Below are 18,952 nucleotides of genomic sequence, written 5' to 3' on the forward strand. Positions count from 1 at the left end.
AGTCCCCAGTTTAGTAACTGTAAGCTGTCGACAAAGCTTTCACAGCTGTTTCCAGTTGCTGAAGGTGATTCTTGGGTATTGAGGGTGTAGTATCTACTGCAGACAATCTAAATAGTTGATATCATGCTGCTAAATATTTGAAGCTGTTGGCAGACGCTGAAAAAGGAGCTGCTGCAGAATATTTTAATCATCTCCAAACAGCTGCGAGGAAAACATCCGTCTGTCTTGTTCTGGGGTTTTTCCTCACACTTTGCTAAGTTCGGCATTGTGAAGTTGCAGTTGTGTCAGTTTGTAATTTCCAAAGAAGACAAGAGTTCACTGAGGTAACAGCAGCAGCCTGATCACACATCAGCGACGTCGTTAGGATCTTGAAGCATCAGCCCAGCCCTGAAGTCTTTCACACTTTCAGTTACAGCAATAATTAGAAATTATTTATTAGAATGTTTTAGTGAAATTAAAATAAAACATCAGACACTGTGTGCTTCCTAAAGGTTGAAGGCAGATGTGTTGGAATAATAAGAATAAGAAACATACTGAAAATGAAAAAAGACAAAGAAATCAGTGAAAACTGGAGTTTTTCGACTTTGTTACTTTTTTTAAAACAGCAGAAGAACAAAGTTGATGTGAACTTTTACGTCTTGCATGTTGATTTTGACCCAGGTGTTATCCACATATCTGTGTCTGTGGCTTAGTGCTCTCACTATGAAGGAGCCAAGAGCCCTACTTCCACTCCCTGGTTCAGTTTCCTGACAGTCTCCACTGCTGCAGCTGTAGGTACACAAGTGAGCCCGCATCAAAGGAGGCTGCGGTTTCAATAACTGATTCATCCCTGGAGTACGGAGCTTTTTGAGGCTTGAATGAATTCTTAGTCAATGTTATGTGGCCAAGTAAACAAACCAGATTCCTCAGGAAATTATCGGGTAGAAGGTCTAAACTGAAGAGTGAGAGAAAAAGCAGCCAAAGGAAAAAGATTAAAAAAGAAAAGTTTGACTCCTTGGAAAATGGAAAGAAACGAGGCGAGGCTCACTACTTTTACACTGTATTTGAACTTTTCATCAAACTGCATTAAACGAAGAAACAAATTATTATTGAAATAACAATATCTAAGCAGTCATCAAGGGTCACTACTGGTTTGCCTTCTACAGGCTAATATTTACATCAAGCTTTCTCTTTATTCCTATTGGACGTCTGTCACGTCCTCTTTAGTTTTGTTCTTTATTTTTTCCTTTAAATGTCGACTAATTCCTTGGATTCAATTATTTCATCTTATATATCTGCTTTGTCCTGTTGTATTTACGACGGTTTTTTTCTACCTGGACTGAGGGATGGGGCTAAGTGGGGCTAAACTGATAAAAGCAATTACAAGATATGTGAGTGTGTCATTAATCTGCATTGTGTTATTTCAGTTCAATCATTGTGAAACGTACTTGTCTGTTGTTTAACAATTCTGTGTATCCGTTTTTGTTGTTGCTTCAATAAAAATATCTTTGAGGAAAAAAATGTTACATCGACTGTCCTTTGATTCTTGTTTCTGCCATTTTACTGCATTTGATTTATTTGACACAAACTGTTGTGTGTGGTGTCTTAAATGTTCACTAGATTGCACTGAGCCAGTGAACCAGAAACAGTGAACGTCATTTATAGTAATGCTCTTTATGTTTGGGACCATCTACATATGTAGTGTGTTATATTACCAGGTTTCCACTGAGGCACGTACATCTGAGATTGTTTACTTAAAGTCATGAGTTTTTATTAAAAAAGGAGGGGGCGTTCCCCTGTGACCGTGGGTACTCACTCTTGTGCACTGGCTTAGGTTCAGTTTGAAATTTGTTTTTCAGTTGCGTGAGAACATGCATGTAGACAGCGTGGGAAGTATGGCTGGCAGCTCTGACAGCAATATCAATGAGAGCTTTATCTTCACACTGCGGCCGAGCCCACTCCCACCCTGCAGCAGCTGCGCCTCGTGTCTTCCTCATTTACAAAGCTTGCTCATTGCTGAAGTGCTCTACAACCTTTTTTGCGCCACGGAATATTTCCACGGAGTTGTCGCGGATAAATAAAACAAAATAAAATGATACGACCACGAGAACAACTGTGGTATTTTGTAAATACAGTATCAAATACGCGAATTCACTGTGTAGCTAACTTTATTAGCAGCGTCCTCCGGAAATGCGCACAACAGACTAAGCATCCTAATGCTCTCTGGTCGCTATGGTAACGCGTAATATTTCTTTCAAAATAAGACACCAAACTACTAACACGGGAAAAGACCCAGGGAACCGAGTTAACGATAAAAACACTGAAAACCATAATTTCACATCCGAGCCTGAACTCTGGCGCCCGGGACCAAACGGCTCTGGCCCGGGGATCAACCTGCAGCATGTGCTGGAGTCCTGCGGGTTGCTGAATGCAGTTTATTGGCTCAGCCAGTTCTGAAAATGACAGCAGGTGGGTCAGACGGGGATCCGTTAGGCCGTGCGCAACCTCCAAGAGCTAACAAAGCGGCTATCAGAGATGCCCACACCTCCCTCTCCTTCACCCCAAATCCTTTCAACGTGGAGGAGCAGCACCTCTAACATGTACAGCAAATCAGTCCCATAACAATGATTAATGCAAGCAGACGTCAGACAAAAACCCCCAAAAAGAACCCAAACAAAAGAAAAACATGTAATGGAAGTACATTTTATTTTTTTAAGAAAGCATGACGTTGATGCCAAACCATGAGAGCAAAAAAGATGCATACAAACAAAAGTAAAACTGCAAACTAGCTGGAAGATACTTGTGCTGTAAAGAACAACAAAGTCATCAGGTTAACACATTTCACGGAGCTTTGCCTCCTTGCTGGGAGGACACTGGGTCCGCCGTAGAAAAGAGTTCTCTTACACCTGACAGCCAATTATAACCCGGGGCTGACAGTCGGACCAGCCAGAAATGGTCCCGATGGTTAAAAGACTGAACGCCATATTAAACTGCTGTGACACGTGATGTAAAGCACGATGTTTGAGGTAACTAAACCTTGGGAATGTGACTAACGATACATGTTTTGCCAGATTCTGCTCACAGAAGCCGGAGATCAGTGTTAACTTCATTTCAGGTTGGCAAATATTTATGAGGCTTTTGATCCAGAAGCACCGTCTTCATCATCAGGTGGACACGCCACAAAATCAGCCAACATTGACGCCATGGCTTCATCGTCCATCTGAAAGACAGCGACGTCACACAGTGTAAAGCACAAGTTCATACAGTCAGGTCATCACCCTGACCGAAGAAGCTTTCAATCAGTGGACAAACAGCAGCTACCATCTGCATCTTAACGAGGGATTCAAAGCAATACCTTTTTCTTCTCTGGGCTTTGCCCCGCCTCTTCTTTTCCATGTCCTTCCTCCCTCTTCCTCTTCACTCCTTTTCCCTCCTCTCCATTACTCTCCTGCCCTTCTCCTGCTCCCGTCTCTGGCTGCTCTGCTTCCTTTTCAGAGCTCTTCTCAGTGTCTTCTTCCTGTTTCTCTGTCACATTTGGTTCTGTTGCGTCTTCAGAGTCTGCCACTGCTGTCGAGTCTCCTGCTTGAAGAGCTTCGAGCGGTTCGTCCTCACAGCTGGGCAGCTGGTTATCGCTCGCGCTGGCGTCCTCTGCAGGCTCAGCTGCTGATTCCTGCTGATACAGACAGAAAGCTTCGGTTTCCTTGTAATACTCTCTTTATTTATCATATATAGGAGAAAAACACATTTCTAACAGAGACTGTGTAGTAATACTTCATGTGCATTTGTACAAATATATGACTGAGCTGCTGAGATAATCTGGAGCTCAGACTGTGATGATCACATTAGAAAATCAGGCTTTTTGTGAGAAATTCATGTATATTTTGCATATAAGGCCACTGCAGCATAATGAGGGTCACCTGATCCAGCCCCAGCTGTTTACTTTATGAAGGGAAAGTTTGATCTTACCAGTAGAGGGCGTCTGTCTTTTTACTCTGGCCTACTTTCTCAACAGGACACTGCTGAAAGCAACAACTTTGTTTCCATGAAGCGTGTCATGGATATCAGTGGCCTTGATTACACTGATAAACCTTTTTATTCTTCATGCTGCACCACCTGCTGTTGCTCTTTCCTGTCTCACTTACACTCTGAGTTACTTGTACTGCAAAGCCTCATTACATTGTCTAATGCATTCAGCACGCTGAGCTGTGTAACGCTGTCATTCAACAGTATGATTCACAAAGCTGCAGGATCTACCTGTTGACTGGCCGGTTGTTCGGGCTCCGCTGCTTGCGGCTCGTCCTCCTTGGCTCCCTGCTCCCACGAACACTCCTCTTTCTGCAGCTCTGCTCCGGCTTGCTCCCTCTCCTCCTCGGCCTCCTCTCGCTCCTCCAACGCTCCTCCGGTGACACACAGGATCTGCGGCATGGTGGGGTCATCCATCCTTTCGTTGTCCTCCTCTTCTACTTCGCCCTCCCGAGCCGCTTCGAGGACTCCGATGCTCTCCACCTCCTGCACCTTCATCGTGTCCTCTCCGAACAGCGCCCTGTTAGTTTGGATCTCCTCTATTCCTCCTTCTGTGCGTTCCTCCACATTAAATGCAGAAATCCGTTCCTCATCCAGCTTCCCCTCCTGTATCCCCGACCCTCCGTCTTTGTCTTCGACTCCCTCCAGAGGCGGTATGTCGCCATCCTCTTCCTCTTCTTCCTCCTCTTCTTCCTCCTCCAAATCTTCACCGTCTTCTTCATCCAGCTCCTCATATTCCTCCCCATCAAAAAACTCATCAGCTAACTCACTTACATCCTCCTCTTCGTCCTCCTCATCTATCCCCTCCTCCTCCTCATCCTCCTCCAGCTCTTCATCTTCATCTATGTCCTCATCATCTTCCTCTTCATCATCAGTACTGTTAATATTGATGACAGCAGAATCTTCGCTGCTGGCAGCAGCAGCTGGTTGCTGGTGGAGGTGCCGTCCCTGCTGACTTAATTGATTCTGCAGGTGCATCTGGAGCGGTAACCCCATGGGACCAGCCTGGCTTGCCGTCGAGGGCTGCATAAGCATCTGCTGGAGCTGCGGTCTGCCAGGCAATGACTCCCCCAGACCAACAGGTGGAGCTGTAAAGGTGCTGGAGTTCAAAGGTGGAACCAGGGAGACCACCGAGGCACTGGAAGGAGGAAAGGAGTTGATGGAGGTGGTGGAAGCAGTGAGGAGGGGGGAAGAGGCAGCCAGGTCATTGGGCAGAGAGACCCCGTCTATTGTGGCTGCGGCTGCCGTAGTTGGGACCATGGTGACAGATTCTGCACCTGCGAGTGTCACACCAGTGCCACCCGGTGCAGAGGAGGACATGCTCTGTGAGTTTGCTGCTGCGTCGTCCTGCTGAGTCTCCATGTTAAGCATACCCGGAGGAACAATGACCACGCTGTCGTCCGAGTCACTTGCCAGAGAGATCTCGACGTCTTCGGCTTCCTCTTTGTCAAAACGCACAAACACGGGTCTCTGTCCATCCGGAGGGCCCAGGCCTGCAGGATCAGGCTGGTGGTGCGAATGTGGGGACAGAATCATGTCTCCTGCAGTCGGACCCTGGCCTGGAAGTCCCGGAACCAGAGACAGATGGTTCTCAAAAGAGCTCAGAAGGGAAGCAGGGCCCAGGTTGAGAGAGTGACGGGCGGGAAAAGGAGGGCCTGGGGCAGGACCTCCAAGCAGGTTTGGCAAGGTTAATCCAGGGGCAGGTCCCTGGGAAGAGGGCAGGACCGGAGTGGTGGAGGAAGGTTTCATGGTGAGAGGTGGCAAAGGAAGGGCGATGGAGGGAAAGCGGGGATGAAGGATCAAGTTACAGATGGTCAAGGCCTCCGCGCAGAACGAAGACACCTGAGAAAGTGGACGATGGGTTTGATTAAAAGCTGGAAACAGTGAACAGACAAACACTTCATGTTTTTGCCAAGTCTGAAACTGTTAAGTCAATCTGAGCTTTAACAGAAGACTTGAGGCAGATTGTACATCATTGTCTCCATAATTATTTTATTTCAACTTCACAGCAAGACAAATGTTGATCCTTCCACTCACTACACGTTGCTACATTTTAAAAGCCTTTTTGCAGCGCTTCAGGTCCTTAGGGCTTACCTTAACATTCCTGTCGGTGCGCCCGTTACTGAGGATTGACACAGCACAGGTCAGAGGTGGGGGCCAACAGGGTGAGGGGACCAGGACCAGGGCCAGCAATAACCTTCAAATTCATACAAGTGAAACAGCTCCTTCAGTCCAACACGAAGCTAAAGTGAACTTTTGCATCTACAGAACATAGACCAGTTCGGGGCCCACAGTGGTGCTGGTGCTAGGGTGGTGTCAGACTGGGTCCAGTCTGAATAAAGCACTGTGTGGACATTCCTTCAGTCAACAGTGGAACATTTAAACTCAACCTGGACAAAAAGCAGGAGCAGCACCGTAACACTACTGGAACACTAATGTGTGGCTCATCGTTAACATGAAGATCGTACCTGTACAGTTCTCGTCGAGTCAGAGCACTGCTGTACTGCCCACTCGCGCTCCCTGCAGATTCACATGCATTGCTGCTGCAAGACTGCTGCTGCTGCAGGCGCACACACAGTGGCAGAACCACCTCATGGAGCCGCTTGAAGGAATCGACAGGACACAACAGTGTAATCGTTCGTTATTAAAAACAATAAAATGAAGAGTCTCTCCTGCAATACACCAAAAATGCTAAATGATGGAAAAAACAAACAAAAGCATTTTACTTTACAGCTGCAGATCATCACAAGATGGGAAACGCGTCTTACTACATCATAACTTGTAATCAGTATCCCATTTTAACCCTACGCCACAACCTGACGTGGACCTGCTGAGACATGTAACTCCACGTCGACGCTAACCACACCACTTACAGTTACAGCCGAGTAATATTACACTGAAACTGATGCAATTGGATAATAATGGTCCACAAACTGAAGCTAATGATGTGGGAACTGCAGGGTAACAAGAATGCAATAATGTGCTAATTCCTATGTTATTACTACTCTATTACCTGCGGTAGGTTCTGTGTAATAAGCAGGAAAACGGCCTGTTTCTATTTAATAACACATTAATAACCATGTTAATCTTTTAAAACAAACTGCTAGTCAAGTAAAATGATCATGCATAATGTTAATAATTAGTTTAAAACAATAACACACATGAATCCATTAGACTGTACACTGAAAAATTCAGTTTTAAAAGAAGAACAAGGTTTAAACAGATGATGTTCGGCAGCACTTTGAGCAACAATTTCACAGATATGGGCGTTCTCTATTTAAAAAAGTAAACATGCATCACTATAATTTGTGTATGAAGTTACATAATTTCTTTTCTGGCTGCAAGAACATATTAGAACACGTTGGGATATTTCATGTGGATCATTAGAAATGCACTGTGGGTGGAGGAAATCGTTGCTTAAAGAACTGCAAACATCACGTCTGCTTAAACACGGATCTTCTTCCAAAGCGGGCGGCTCGGTGCCACTCGCTGCAGCAGAGGCTGATCTGTGGATGGTTGGAGACGCCTGTAGAAAGTGTCTCCCTCTGCTGGGCTAATCTTTTGTAGCGCTTATGTTATTTTAACATCATTTACCTTGTGAATGTCGTCCTTCAGTAGCGTCCCACTGGTCTGTATGATCTGTCTCAGTGCTACAAGGATGACAAAGGTCAGTCTGGTATCAGAATATCATACGTAGTATACCAGTAAACTCCCAATAACATTAAACTTGGTTTGCATCTCACCCCTGACAGCTGCAAGGCAGGTATCTTGATTGGCTAGATGGTCTCCTTTCCTCTGCAGCGATGGCCCGACTGTATCTGCCATCACCAAATGCTTCGTCCTACGAGGGCCGGGCTTTCCTCCAGGAACAACATCAGCTGATAGTCCCGCCCGGAGCTGGAAACAGGACACCCCACGCACAGGAGCAGAGAGCTCAGCACATCCCAACAAACCACTGGTTCCCTTTAGTTTCATAAAGGTCAGAGCTTAAAGTAAATTTTTTAGATTTAGTGCTCATGACTAATCTCTTAGTTGAAAAAAAAATTGACGAGTCTCAGATATCAAGTTAGATTTGATAACCCTTTAGTGGAAAACCTCCAAAACTAATAGCAAAGCATTTTAAACAATTACATTCTTAGGTTCTCTGTTTGAAACTTCCTGACCACGACTTCAAACTAAAACAGGAAAACAGTGAATCATCCGGCGTTTTTCTTCTGCTTATCTGGAGTCAGGCTTTGGGGCAGCAGCCTCCCTTTTATCACCTCCTCCAGCTCATCTGTTGAAATGCCGAACATTTCCAAGGCCAGCTGATAGATCTGTCGACATTAGCAGTCTCCTTTAGACGTGGAGGAGTAGCGGCTCTACTCTGAGCCCCTCCTGAATGACTCAACTCCTCACCTTATCAGTAAAGGCGAAACCTCTCTGCGATGTTTTTCTAACAGTGTTAACAAACTACGAGGCCTAGATGATCAGATTTATGGCGTTTCTCAACACTGATGCGCCATCTGGTGGCACTGCATTGATACAGACTAGTGACGACGACTAGTCCAAATGCATCTTTCCCCTACCTTGACAGACTCTGCTCCTGGTGTGATGTCCCCGAGTAGGTGGTTAAAGAGGAGCTCCGAGTGCCCCGGGCTTCCCTGAAGGATGCTAGAAGACGCTCCGGCAACCTGGACCCACAGCTCCAAGGTTCTGTACACTGACACCCGCACTGCACTGTGGGAAGGAGGAGAGACAAGAGATGAATATACTTGATGACACATTATTAAATCTTCCCCAGTGCAGCAGCTCAGACTGTCCCCAGTTTCCCATAATGTTACTAAAATAAGCTCCTCGATCCCCACACGGAGTTTTCATTTCATCTTCTTTGTGTTGCAACAGATCAGTTAAGACTTTCTTTCTTTTCTCGGGACTAAAAACCTCTAAATGGTCATCATTCACTCCTTCAGACGTCTGCGAGCACACACAGCGTGCTAAGGACGCTTCAGGGCAGCGATGAGAACAGTGATCTTACATCAGCCTCTCTGAGGAAACCTTTGTAAAGATTTTGTTACTTCCAGTTGTTACAGTACTTGGTGGTTGTCTTGGTAACCACTGACTCTGCTCCACGGCTCTCAGGGGCAACTGTAGGTTGTAGCTACACACACGCTGCACACACGTAATGAAATATGATGCACTAGCTGATATTAGGTGTGTACGAGGTTTCCAACTGCAGGCTGAACTCGCGGCTTCAGTCAGTACTCCAAACAGCAGCTGTGCGAGGCTGTGAGTCACCTGTAGGCCCTCTGCTGTCCCACACTGGTCTCAGGTAGGGGGGTCCAAGCAGAGAGTGTTTGAGAAAACAGCCTCTGTATTACTGCAGCGTACTGAACCATGCCGACCCGTACTCTGTAACACAGCACAAATCCAAGAGTCAGGCTTGCAGGAAATCAAAATGTGGCCTCCTGCGTGTGTGTGCGAGTACTCACACAGTGATCACACTTGACAGGACTTCCAGGGTGTTGCTGTGTATGATGGGGAGGACCAGCAGCCTCACACTTCCATCTCCTGTTAAATTCTGACACACAAAGTCAAACGTGCATTAAGATCAGTAGTGCTTTTGACACGGTCTCTGTTCAGTAAGTGTTATTGTGTGTGTGCTCACTATGCTCTTGGAGCTGACAGCAAGGGCTCGGCACACCAAGTTGAGCATTGGCCTGACGGGCAAGCGCACAGCTGAGGCGGGATCTACTCTGATGGAAGGAAACGACAAAGGAATGCAACGAGTACCAGAAACAATGAAAGCCTTTACTGCTCGTACAGGTTCTTATTAAACAAAGGGGCCTTTGAGTGTATTTGTGTAAATGTTACAACTATGCTAAAAAGCTGAGGTAAAGAAATAAGAGGTACAACTGATTCAATTGGGTGTTTTCCAGATGTTTTCTGTATCCCAGTTATCCTAATACCAGCTTGGTCAATAATGCTCATTCCAGTTAGTTCAGAAGTCTGATGTCAGAGCTCTGACACGACTTCACTCCTAAACTGAGCACGTCGCAGTAGTAAAGTCTAAAGATTGCTTTGCTTCTTAGTAATGCAAAGCATCTGTGCATCACTATCGATACAGAAAATGCTCCACCCACAGCTGCAGCATGTTCATGCAGACAGCCTGACCACAGATTGGTTTAATAGGGTCACAGATACACGACAGTGGCAGCACAGATTAAAGGTTGTGCAGGAGGGTCAAATCCAAGTTGAGAGTCATTCCAGATGAAACCTCTGAGTGGGAAAGGTGTGTGTGCTTGTCTGCATGTGTTGTACCTAAGTGTGTGTTTGAGTGCGAGGCACACAGCAGTGTATCTGTGCTGGAGCTGCAGGAGCAGCAGGGGATCTGTTGGGTCCAGGTGAGGAAAGGCCAGCTCCATCCCGGGACCTTGATACTGCATCGCTCCATCTGTGACCGCAAGAAGCAATCGAGTGTGAGTAACCTCGGTAACAGTAAACGGATACAGTCACACCATCACGTCAGCACCTCCAACACTGACAGCTGTTCACTGCACGGTTCACTGACTGATTTACTTGGTAGAAATGCATTTTATCTAGAAAAGTGAGGAGTGTGGAGGAGTGATACGCAGTGTTTGGGCCACAGTGACGCGCTGTAAGACAAAAGAACATAACTGCACCATTTTAAACAAAATGTGTGGCCAGCAGGAGAAGTTTGCTTTGACATTATCGAGTTAATCAAGGTGCGTCGACACGACAACGTCGAGGACTGTGGACGACGAAAACAGGACTTTAACCCAAGATTCAATCAAAACTTCTGTTTTTGTTACGTTTTAGTTTTAGGCTTTAATACCACATGTAGGTCTGCAGCTCGAATAAGAAATACTTTTGTCTTATTAATAAGAAATGATAAAGAATTCAAAGAGAAACAACAAAGTTCTTTCAGAATAAACTGCTCAATGTTTGAATCTGTCACAAAACCAAAACTGAACCATCGGATTGTGTTTCTACATGAAATGACTGAGTGTGTCTGTGCTTTGATGCCGTTTCTATGGCGATAAAAAAAACATGTTATAATTAATATTAATCATAATTCAGGGTCCAGAGTTCCACTGGCCCACGTACACTTTACTAGCTTATGACAAAGCTTTTATTTTTACAGTTTTAAATAGCGATTCATTGTAATGAACACAATGTTTCATATTAGTTGGATGGAAGGAGACAGATTTGAAGAATTTCTTGTTTTCATTGTTTGTTAACTGACGTGTTTTTGTTTCTTTTCACTAAAAAATGTAAAAACTCCAAGCGTACATGGACGGAGACAAACACACACAGAAGCCAAATGTCACCACTGCTCACAAAGAAAACAACACACCTGTTTCTGAACCTTGGTAGAGCTGAGCCAGCAGGCCATTGGCTGAGGCCAGTAGGCAGTGAATCTGATTGGTCCAGCCCTCAGCTCTGCCAGCCCCGACCCCTCTGTCCAGCACGCCGCCCAGGCAGGGCAGACGACCGTAGCACTGACAGGCCATCTGACAGAGTAACAGCAAAACAAACGTTCAAACAAATCTTCAAATAATGATAATAATCTTTAAAAAAAAGACTCGGTGCTTGTTTTGTCAAACCTCTTGTGTTTTCCTGTCTGTGCTGTCCATCTTGGAAAGGAAGTACGCTGCCAGCTTGTCCTTAAAAACAACAACAGGTGCAGGTTTGACACAGCTGGGTTCTAAACAGAGGCAGCCAGTAGAATACAGAGTACAGCACAGAATACTGCTAAAGGAATACTGTAGCAACATTAAACTATATACTGGTGTAAAAAATTCCAAGTATAAATTGAATGTTTTTATTTATTTTGCTGACAATGACCGAATTTCCCAGAGGAACCCACCCGAGGGATTAATAAAGTTTTATCTTATCTTAATCTGTCAGAAGTGTGCGACAGCAATGACTAATAAATAATAGATATTATTATTATTGTTGTTATATAGTAAGAGGAAGAAGAAGAAGAAGAAGAAGAAGAAGAAGAGATATTTAGTAGCACCACGATAACAATCCAAACAGTCTCAGGAAGGAGTGTCTCACCCTCAAGGATCCACACGCTCTTGGATAGTAGGTCATACAGGCCGTCATTCCCTCCATGGCTGCCAGCTCACACTAACATCAAACAGGAACAAAATACCGTTTTAAGGCTAGTTAGAAGATCGATATCTGAGCTGAAGCTAACTGAATAATAACAGATGCAATTATACATAAAGTGTTACATTGTAACTAAACAGAACTTTCAATTCACCCATCCTCATCAGGGTTGTGGGGCGGTGTCAGAGGCAGGGTCGCCAGTCTGTGGCAGGGCTAACACTCACATTCTGTGGCACTAACTGCGTGTCAAAGTACCTGGATACACACTCCACCAGAGGGGCTCCGGAGCCCTCCTGGTGGGCCCTTCCACTCACCGCCTTGTCACCTCACCTCTGACTTGAGACCCAGCAGGGATGTGAGGATGCCCAGGATGGAGTTGAGGCCAACCTCTCTGGCCAGCTCTGCTAGCTGAGACGAGTATTGCAGCAAGTCCTTCAGAACGTTCACTGCTAGCTGCACAGTCTCAACTGGAGCCTGAGACTAGTGAAGAACAAAAACACAGAAAGTATTTTTAATTTTAAAAATGAAACGCTAACCTTTAATTTTTAGGCCTTAAGATAAAATGGAGAAAAATAGCAATATTGTAATGATAACAGCCGACACGTGACTTTACCTGTATGACCTGCTGCAGGGAGCGCAGCCACGACAGGCAGTGCTGCTGGAATAGATCGCTGGAACTGTCTTTAACCAGCATGGAGAGCAGGCAGAGCCCCTCGAACCTGCTCACACAGAATCATGTTAGAAACATACAGTATCAAAGTGAACCTGTTTCGACTGTGTGAAATTATATTCACATTCATAACATTGTATCAACAGGAGATGTTGAGCTAAAGGTGAGTAGATGAGGGCTTAAGAACAAAATGCTACTGATTCGCATGGAGACTCATCAATGTGTTAGAATGAACCGAGGTTAATAAAACACACATCATATCCTGTAGCATAGATGATCATTTGTAAAAGCACAAAGTACGCGGCGTAAACAGAAGTGGTCCTAGCACTGAACCCTGGGGAACTCCATAATTAACCTCAGTGTGTGAAGAGGACTCTCCATTCACAAAAAACAGAAGACTATTAGACAGTCATGATTCAAATCCCTGCAGCGCAGTGTCTTTAAGCATGACTCTGATGGTCGACAGTATCGAGAAGGACAAGCACAGAGATGAGTCCACTGTCAGAGGCCATAAGATCATTTGTAACCTTCACTAAAGCCGTTTCTGTGCCGTGATGAAAACCTGGGGTTGTTCGTACTCCATTAATAAGTGATCAACAGTGAGACGTTCTAGCTTTATGGATGTTTTTGTTTAAGAGAGCAGCAAACTGGCTTTTCAGGCTAAATGCTGAGTTTCACAGCTGGGGTGGACGAGGCTTAGTGTTTCTGAGTCTTTGGTTGATTGATAAGCTGAAGTAGGAGCTGCCACACCCCCTCCTCGGCCTGCACTTCGAGGATTCTGGTAGTTCGAGTGACTCGGGGATGTTGATTCATTTAAACTAACACAATCATCCTGCTGTAACCAGGTTTCTGTAAGGCAGAGTAAATCGATTTGTTTGTCATGTAATAACAGGAACTAAGAAGACAGAGGGCGAATGTTTAATAATCCACACTTCACGGTTTCACTTTACGGCACAGTTGTGGATACTTTTGTTTCTTTTCTTTAAATCATTTTTTGCTGATTGTTTGTTGTTTTGGAGGACAACAGTCATGGAGATGGGTTTTGGGGGGTAGCAGGAGGAGAGAAGCTGCAGAGAGGCGTGTAAGACTGCAACTCTGCTTCCTGGTCCCAACTCTGGATAGTCATATTTTGGGGGGTTTAATAAATTTGTCCATATTTCTAGAAATGAGAGCTGCTCCATTCAAAGTGGGATGGACACCGTGTTCTCCTAACAAGTCCAGGTTTTCCCCTGAACGTTTCCCCTTATCCAGAAAGTCCACATGACTTTTGGACACCACTCAGACAGCCAGCAAATTTAAGGACAAATGCGGCTACACACCTCCCCTGGTCCAGGACAGTGCTCAGGTGCTGGTATACATCTTAAAACATTAAAAACTGTAGTATGATCAGCCTATGACAACAGCTGATTGAGGTAGTCCTTTCTCACCTGGTCTTGCTCGAGCCCAGTTTGGCATTGCTAAAACCCACGAGACCACCAACGGCGCACGCGCTCTGCAAAGACAAGACGGTTTTAGAGAACAGTGAGATCAAAACGTTTAAGAAACGCGGAACCAGCTCGGCTCCTGCTGCACATGGTCCTGCCATACTTCCAGATGTCAGCCACTGTACAACAAAGCCTCTCGCGGCTGCCGCACAGCGAGGGCAGGCTAACGCTGAAGCAGCTTCCAGCCGCGGAGCTCGCTCGGGCCGGGCCCTACCTGTGTCTGGAACACGCCGTGCTCCCTGTAGCCTGCTAGCAGAGCGGGTAGATGCTCCGGACGCTGCTCTTTCAGAACAGACACCAAACCCTCAGTTAGTCGCATAGCAGATGGGCCATGCAGCCAAGCCGATGTAGCCATCTTTCCTCTCCGCCAAGCGAACGTCACTACTGTGCGACTCTGATGCCGTCATATTTCAGTGACGTCAGTTTTTAGCTCTTTGTTGTTACCCCGCTCTCAACCATAACGCGTTAAAGTTGCAGGGACTGCAGTAGTTGTACGTTTCCTTCCGTTTAAACTCGATTAAGTGGCTTTGGTCACACCTTGGATCACTGTGCTGAGCTGGTCCTCGGAGAGCGGCTGCTTCCCGCCTGCTGATGGCTAATGACAGGCTCAGGGCGCTGGAGGATGTGGAGAAGGAGATAGCGATGGTGCTGCAGTGTGCCGGTGAGAGGGTGTCTTCTTGCGGCTGTTAATCAAACCGTGCATCGTTGATTGCTTTTGCCTGATTTTCTGATGCTCTTCATCCGACAGTAGGACAAGTACCCGAGAGATCCTGTAACTTCCACCTAGCTGTTTCCAACAGATCGCTGCCTGATCATTATTCGCTGTAAAGATTTGTTTTTTATCACAGAGGGGAAAATGTATTCCTCAGCAAAAGTCTGAACTCAGCCCCTCGTTTCGCTCGCAGTTTCCAGGCTTTCTGAAAGTTTTTCCTTCGACATTTGAGGATTTTTCACTCAGTTTCAAATTACTCCTCAGACCTGTTACATTTAAAATGGTTTTGGTTTAATAAGCCATACACATACCAGGAAACCTAGCAAAGAACCAATTTTCAGTATCCTTAGACACAAAACAAACAACACAATTTGTTTCCATTTGTTTGGCTGACTCTACAACAACGACCAGTCCTCAGCACAGCACAGTCCTTTACTAAAACAAAGAATCAAGTTTTAAATTTACTCTCTGCCTTTGTGTCTAATCGAGTCTTTTTAAGTCACGTTTCTATGTTTATGCTTGACCTTGCAGGTAACATTGTTCTTGAACTCTCCAAAGATAAACACAATGCCAGCTTCATGGACAGACAGCTCATCCAGTTCCAGAACTCAGTCAGCCGAGTGGAGAACGAACTAAGTGGCCAGATCCGCTACCTTACACAGGTTCAATCCACAGCTGCAGACCTGTTTCAGAAACGGTTTCACCTCCACTAGAAATGGCAAATTTCTTCCACCTGTTAAATCCAGAATTTAATTTAAAGTCTTCATTTACAAGGTCTCAAAATATCAGGCTTCATCATATCTTCAAGATTTGATATTATCCTAACAGAGTTAGGATACTATGAATTAGGATAATAACCTGAGATGCAGGCTTACTTGTGGTTCCTGGAGCTCCTGATAGTAGAATGGGAGGCAGAGCCCTTAGCGGTCTGCTCCAGCTCCCAGTTTGGGTTCAGAGGACAGAGACCCACTCTACTTTTAAGATCAGGCTTAACACTTTCCTTTTTAATAAGTTTCAGTTTATAGATGGGGCTGCATCATGTGACCCTGAATTCAGTTCAGTTTATTTATATAGCACCAAATCACAACAACAGTCGTGTGCTTTCTGTTTAAAGGTAAAAACTCTACAGTATGTTAAGGTTAAAGTGCTCGGGGTCGTCTGATTGTTGGGGTTTTCTCTGTACTACTGTAAAACTGAAGAGAACATGTTTTTAATTAAGAGTTATGTAGGAAATTTTTAAAGTCATAAATCTAATAGATAGATGAGGTTCACAAATACAAACTGATGCAGTTTTTCTTTTAATTATTAATATTTGTTTTTATAAATGAAGAACTTACCTCCATGATAGAAATATTGTGAGCAACAGATTCGAGTTTGTTTCTCCTTTTTCTTTCTCCAGGTAGCGACTGGTCAGCCACATGAAGGTTCTACCTATTCAGCCAGGAAGGACTGTCAGATGGCACTGAACCGAGCCGAGTATGCCAAGGTCAAACTGGGAGAACTGGGACGCACCTGTGAAGTCATGCTGGAGCAGCAGCAGCAGACATGAGAGTCAGCCGGTTGCTGGGATTGAGATCAGTGTGCTTGGACTGGCACAGCACTTTCAGATACCTAATGCTACGGCACTTCTCTGTATTCCCCACGTGTGTCACAGCCCTTCTCACTTTTATTAAAATGCTGACGTGTCTCAACAAATGTAAACAAAAACTCAAGGAAAGAAAAAAGTGTTTTTGTACTGGGGCCTGTGTATGTTGTGTTTCTGATTTTGTAATCAGTTTACGGAGCAGGTCATATGTAGAAACTGTCGATACTTTTAATAAAACAACGAATCATCTTTGGGGGAAAAACCTTTGTTGTGGTTGTGATAGAGAACCTCATACATTAATCTGTGGCTCCTCCAGTCTTTGAGAAAGATGCCAAACACTGTGCATAGTTCTTATTTTACTGTTTTTGTTTAGCTTTTGCTTTCATTGCCTTTTTGTCCAACAAACTCAGTGATTTTGAGTTTATCCATCCATTCGCTTCCGCTTATCCTTTTCAGGGTCGCGGGGGGCGCTGGAGCCTATCCCAGCTGTCATAGGGCGAGAGGCGGGGTACACCCTGGACAGGTCGCCAGTCTGTCGCAGGGCCAACACACAGGGACAGACAACCATTCACACTCACCTAGTGGCAATTTGGATTATCCAATTAACCTATCCCCACAAGCTGCATGTCTTTGGACGGTGGGAGGAAGCCGGAGTACCCGGAGGGAACCCACGCAAACACGGGGAGAACATGCAAACTCCACACAGAAAGACCCCGGCCTGATGTTGGAATTGAACTCAGGACCTTCTTGCTGTGCGGCAACAGTGCTAACCACCGTGCCACCGTGCTGCCTAGTTTTTTGAGATTATTTAATTTAATTAAGTTGAGTTGAGTTGCTGCCCCACGTGGAGGAGTTTAGGTATCTCTGGGCTTCAAGTGAAGGGAGAGGGGAGCAAGCGTTTGATAGATGAATTGGCTGCAGTGATGAAGAGAGAACTGAACGTAAAAGCGAAGCTCTGGATTTACCTGTCACTCTATGTCCTTACTCTCACCTACGATCACTACCCAGAGTTTGTGACTAAAAGAACAACACTGCAGGTACAATCAGCAGAAATGGGCCTTCTTCGAAGGGTGGCTGGCCTCTCCCTTAGAAATAGGGTGAGGAGTTCACCCATCGGGAGGGGCTCAAAGTATAGACTCGACTGTAGAGTGGAGGAGTGGAGAGCCAGTGGAGTTAGTTCAGGCATTTCGCAAGGATACCTCCTGGGTGTCTCCTGGGCGAGTTGTCTGGACCTATCAAAGTAACCAACACAGGGGCCAGAACTTGACAGCAATAAACCCCACCCTCACTTAGCACAAAATAAAAAAATAACATGAATAGTAAGCACACCGACTAAACGACCTGATGTGCTCTGTTGGAACCGTGTATGCGATCGTGGAGCTTTTAGATAAAATAATAGTAAAACCTATTCATAACCCTTGTTCAGTGTACTTGCGCTAATGACGAGATGAACTAATGCAACATCTCTCTAATGAGAGGACTTTTGTTTTAAAAGCAACCGGAAGTGGCGCAGAGTGGGTGTGTCTCAGCTAGCCGTGGGGAACGCCCTGGATGCGGCTTTCGGACACGCTGAGTGCCAACACGCCCGCTGATCGCTCGTTGTTTCTGCACCTCGTCTCGGCTCGTGTGGACTCGTAGCCATGGCTCACCGCTCTCTGTGCGCTCTGTGTGCGCTGCTGCCGCTGCTGCTGCCGCTCCAAGGTAAGCTTTGTCCCGCACACCTCACCCCGCCGGCTCTCCCTTTGTGCCACACTTCGGTTTAAGGCCGAATAACGGTCCGTCGGCCTGAAACGTGTCGTACGGTTTTCAGCCTCTACAAAGCTTTACTGCTTATAGTTCAGCAGCTGGAGTGACTTGCTTTGGTCCCTGTAGTTCTGGATGCAGATCCACGGAAAAGATCAAAGAGAAAACACCCCGTCACCTCTGTGCGTCGCAGCTGCACGTGCACTACTGGAAATGGTTCTCGTGCTCGGTGATGGAGGATGATGTGACCGGTTTTCAGGTGAAGGCGAATCACTGAAAACCCGATTTAATTTAGTCATGAGTTGATTTGTTGAAAACCGGAAGATTTAAATGAGCAAAATGTGACTGAATGGTAGAGTGAAGAATGTATGGCACACGCTTTAATCATGACGTTGTTTAACAATGGGTAAGTTAAGGTCAGTAGTTAGCTGTGGTTGGTAAACGTTGTAGTGTAAGTGAGGTTTGGATAATGGAAATGCTGTATACCCCAAACCTCCATTTTAAATCCATGCACACCAGTGTTTGTATGTGGAGCTTACTGGAACCAGAGTTACTGTATTTAGGATTAGTTGCATGAAGCTGAACAAGGTCAATAACTTTAGACTAATGTCACATGTTAGCTTCTCTTATAGGACAAG

General features: G+C 45.4%; 3 protein-coding genes across 4 annotated transcripts in view; 2 read left to right on the forward strand and 1 right to left on the reverse strand.

The window, feature by feature from the left end:
- Positions 1-2,668: 2,668 nt before the first annotated feature.
- On the reverse strand, positions 2,669-14,629 carry pelp1 (proline, glutamate and leucine rich protein 1). 2 transcript variants are annotated; one of them, XM_042213374.1, is made up of 19 exons: positions 14,489-14,629; positions 14,218-14,282; positions 12,734-12,839; positions 12,451-12,600; positions 12,067-12,138; positions 11,610-11,669; positions 11,360-11,516; positions 10,303-10,435; positions 9,650-9,737; positions 9,474-9,562; positions 9,280-9,393; positions 8,571-8,721; positions 7,746-7,899; positions 7,597-7,652; positions 6,471-6,604; positions 6,097-6,199; positions 4,234-5,844; positions 3,335-3,649; positions 2,669-3,199 (listed from the first exon to the last, which is right to left on the reverse strand). In XM_042213374.1, exons 1-19 carry the CDS (start codon positions 14,627-14,629, stop codon positions 3,107-3,109), a joined length of 3,792 nt encoding a protein of 1,263 aa, XP_042069308.1. In that variant the 3' UTR covers positions 2,669-3,106. The 2 variants fall into 2 exon arrangements, with proteins under 2 accessions (XP_042069308.1, XP_042069307.1); XM_042213373.1 differs by having other exon boundaries at positions 3,335-3,652.
- Positions 14,630-14,654: 25 nt separating this feature from the next.
- Positions 14,655-16,833, forward strand: med11 (mediator complex subunit 11). Its single transcript, XM_005945401.3, has 3 exons — positions 14,655-14,935; positions 15,518-15,648; positions 16,386-16,833. The coding sequence occupies exons 1-3, from the start codon at positions 14,866-14,868 to the stop codon at positions 16,533-16,535; spliced, it is 351 nt and encodes a 116-aa protein (XP_005945463.1). The 5' UTR covers positions 14,655-14,865; the 3' UTR covers positions 16,536-16,833.
- Positions 16,834-17,311: 478 nt separating this feature from the next.
- The window catches only part of cd99l2 (CD99 molecule-like 2), a gene marked incomplete at its 3' end in the record, with an annotated part of 6,837 nt that continues 5,196 nt past the window's right edge, over positions 17,312-18,952 (forward strand). The window contains 1 exon segment of the mRNA XM_042213386.1: positions 17,312-18,272. Coding sequence (XP_042069320.1) covers positions 18,212-18,272 — 61 coding nt within the window.

This window comes from Haplochromis burtoni, unplaced genomic scaffold (assembly GCF_018398535.1).
Source record: "Haplochromis burtoni strain Fernald_Lab_line unplaced genomic scaffold, NCSU_Asbu1 Contig_438, whole genome shotgun sequence".
NCBI classification, from domain to species: Eukaryota; Metazoa; Chordata; class Actinopteri; order Cichliformes; family Cichlidae; genus Haplochromis; species Haplochromis burtoni.

Excerpts from the sequence above, each read along its gene's own strand:
- pelp1 (XM_042213373.1), bottom strand. The coding sequence starts at position 14,629 with ATGGCTACATCGGCTTGGCTGCATGGCCCATCTGCTATGCGACTAACT. Across the intron at positions 11,517-11,609 it reads CAGACAGGAAAACACAAGAG|ATGGCCTGTCAGTGCTACGG; the intron begins GTTTGACAAAAC and ends TTACTCTGTCAG. Across the intron at positions 3,653-4,233 it reads AACAACCGGCCAGTCAACAG|CAGGAATCAGCAGCTGAGCC; the intron begins GTAGATCCTGCA and ends TGTCTGTATCAG.
- med11 (XM_005945401.3), top strand. The coding sequence starts at position 14,866 with ATGGCTAATGACAGGCTCAGGGCGCTGGAGGATGTGGAGAAGGAGATA. Across the intron at positions 14,936-15,517 it reads GATGGTGCTGCAGTGTGCCG|GTAACATTGTTCTTGAACTC; the intron begins GTGAGAGGGTGT and ends TTGACCTTGCAG. Across the intron at positions 15,649-16,385 it reads AGATCCGCTACCTTACACAG|GTAGCGACTGGTCAGCCACA; the intron begins GTTCAATCCACA and ends TTCTTTCTCCAG.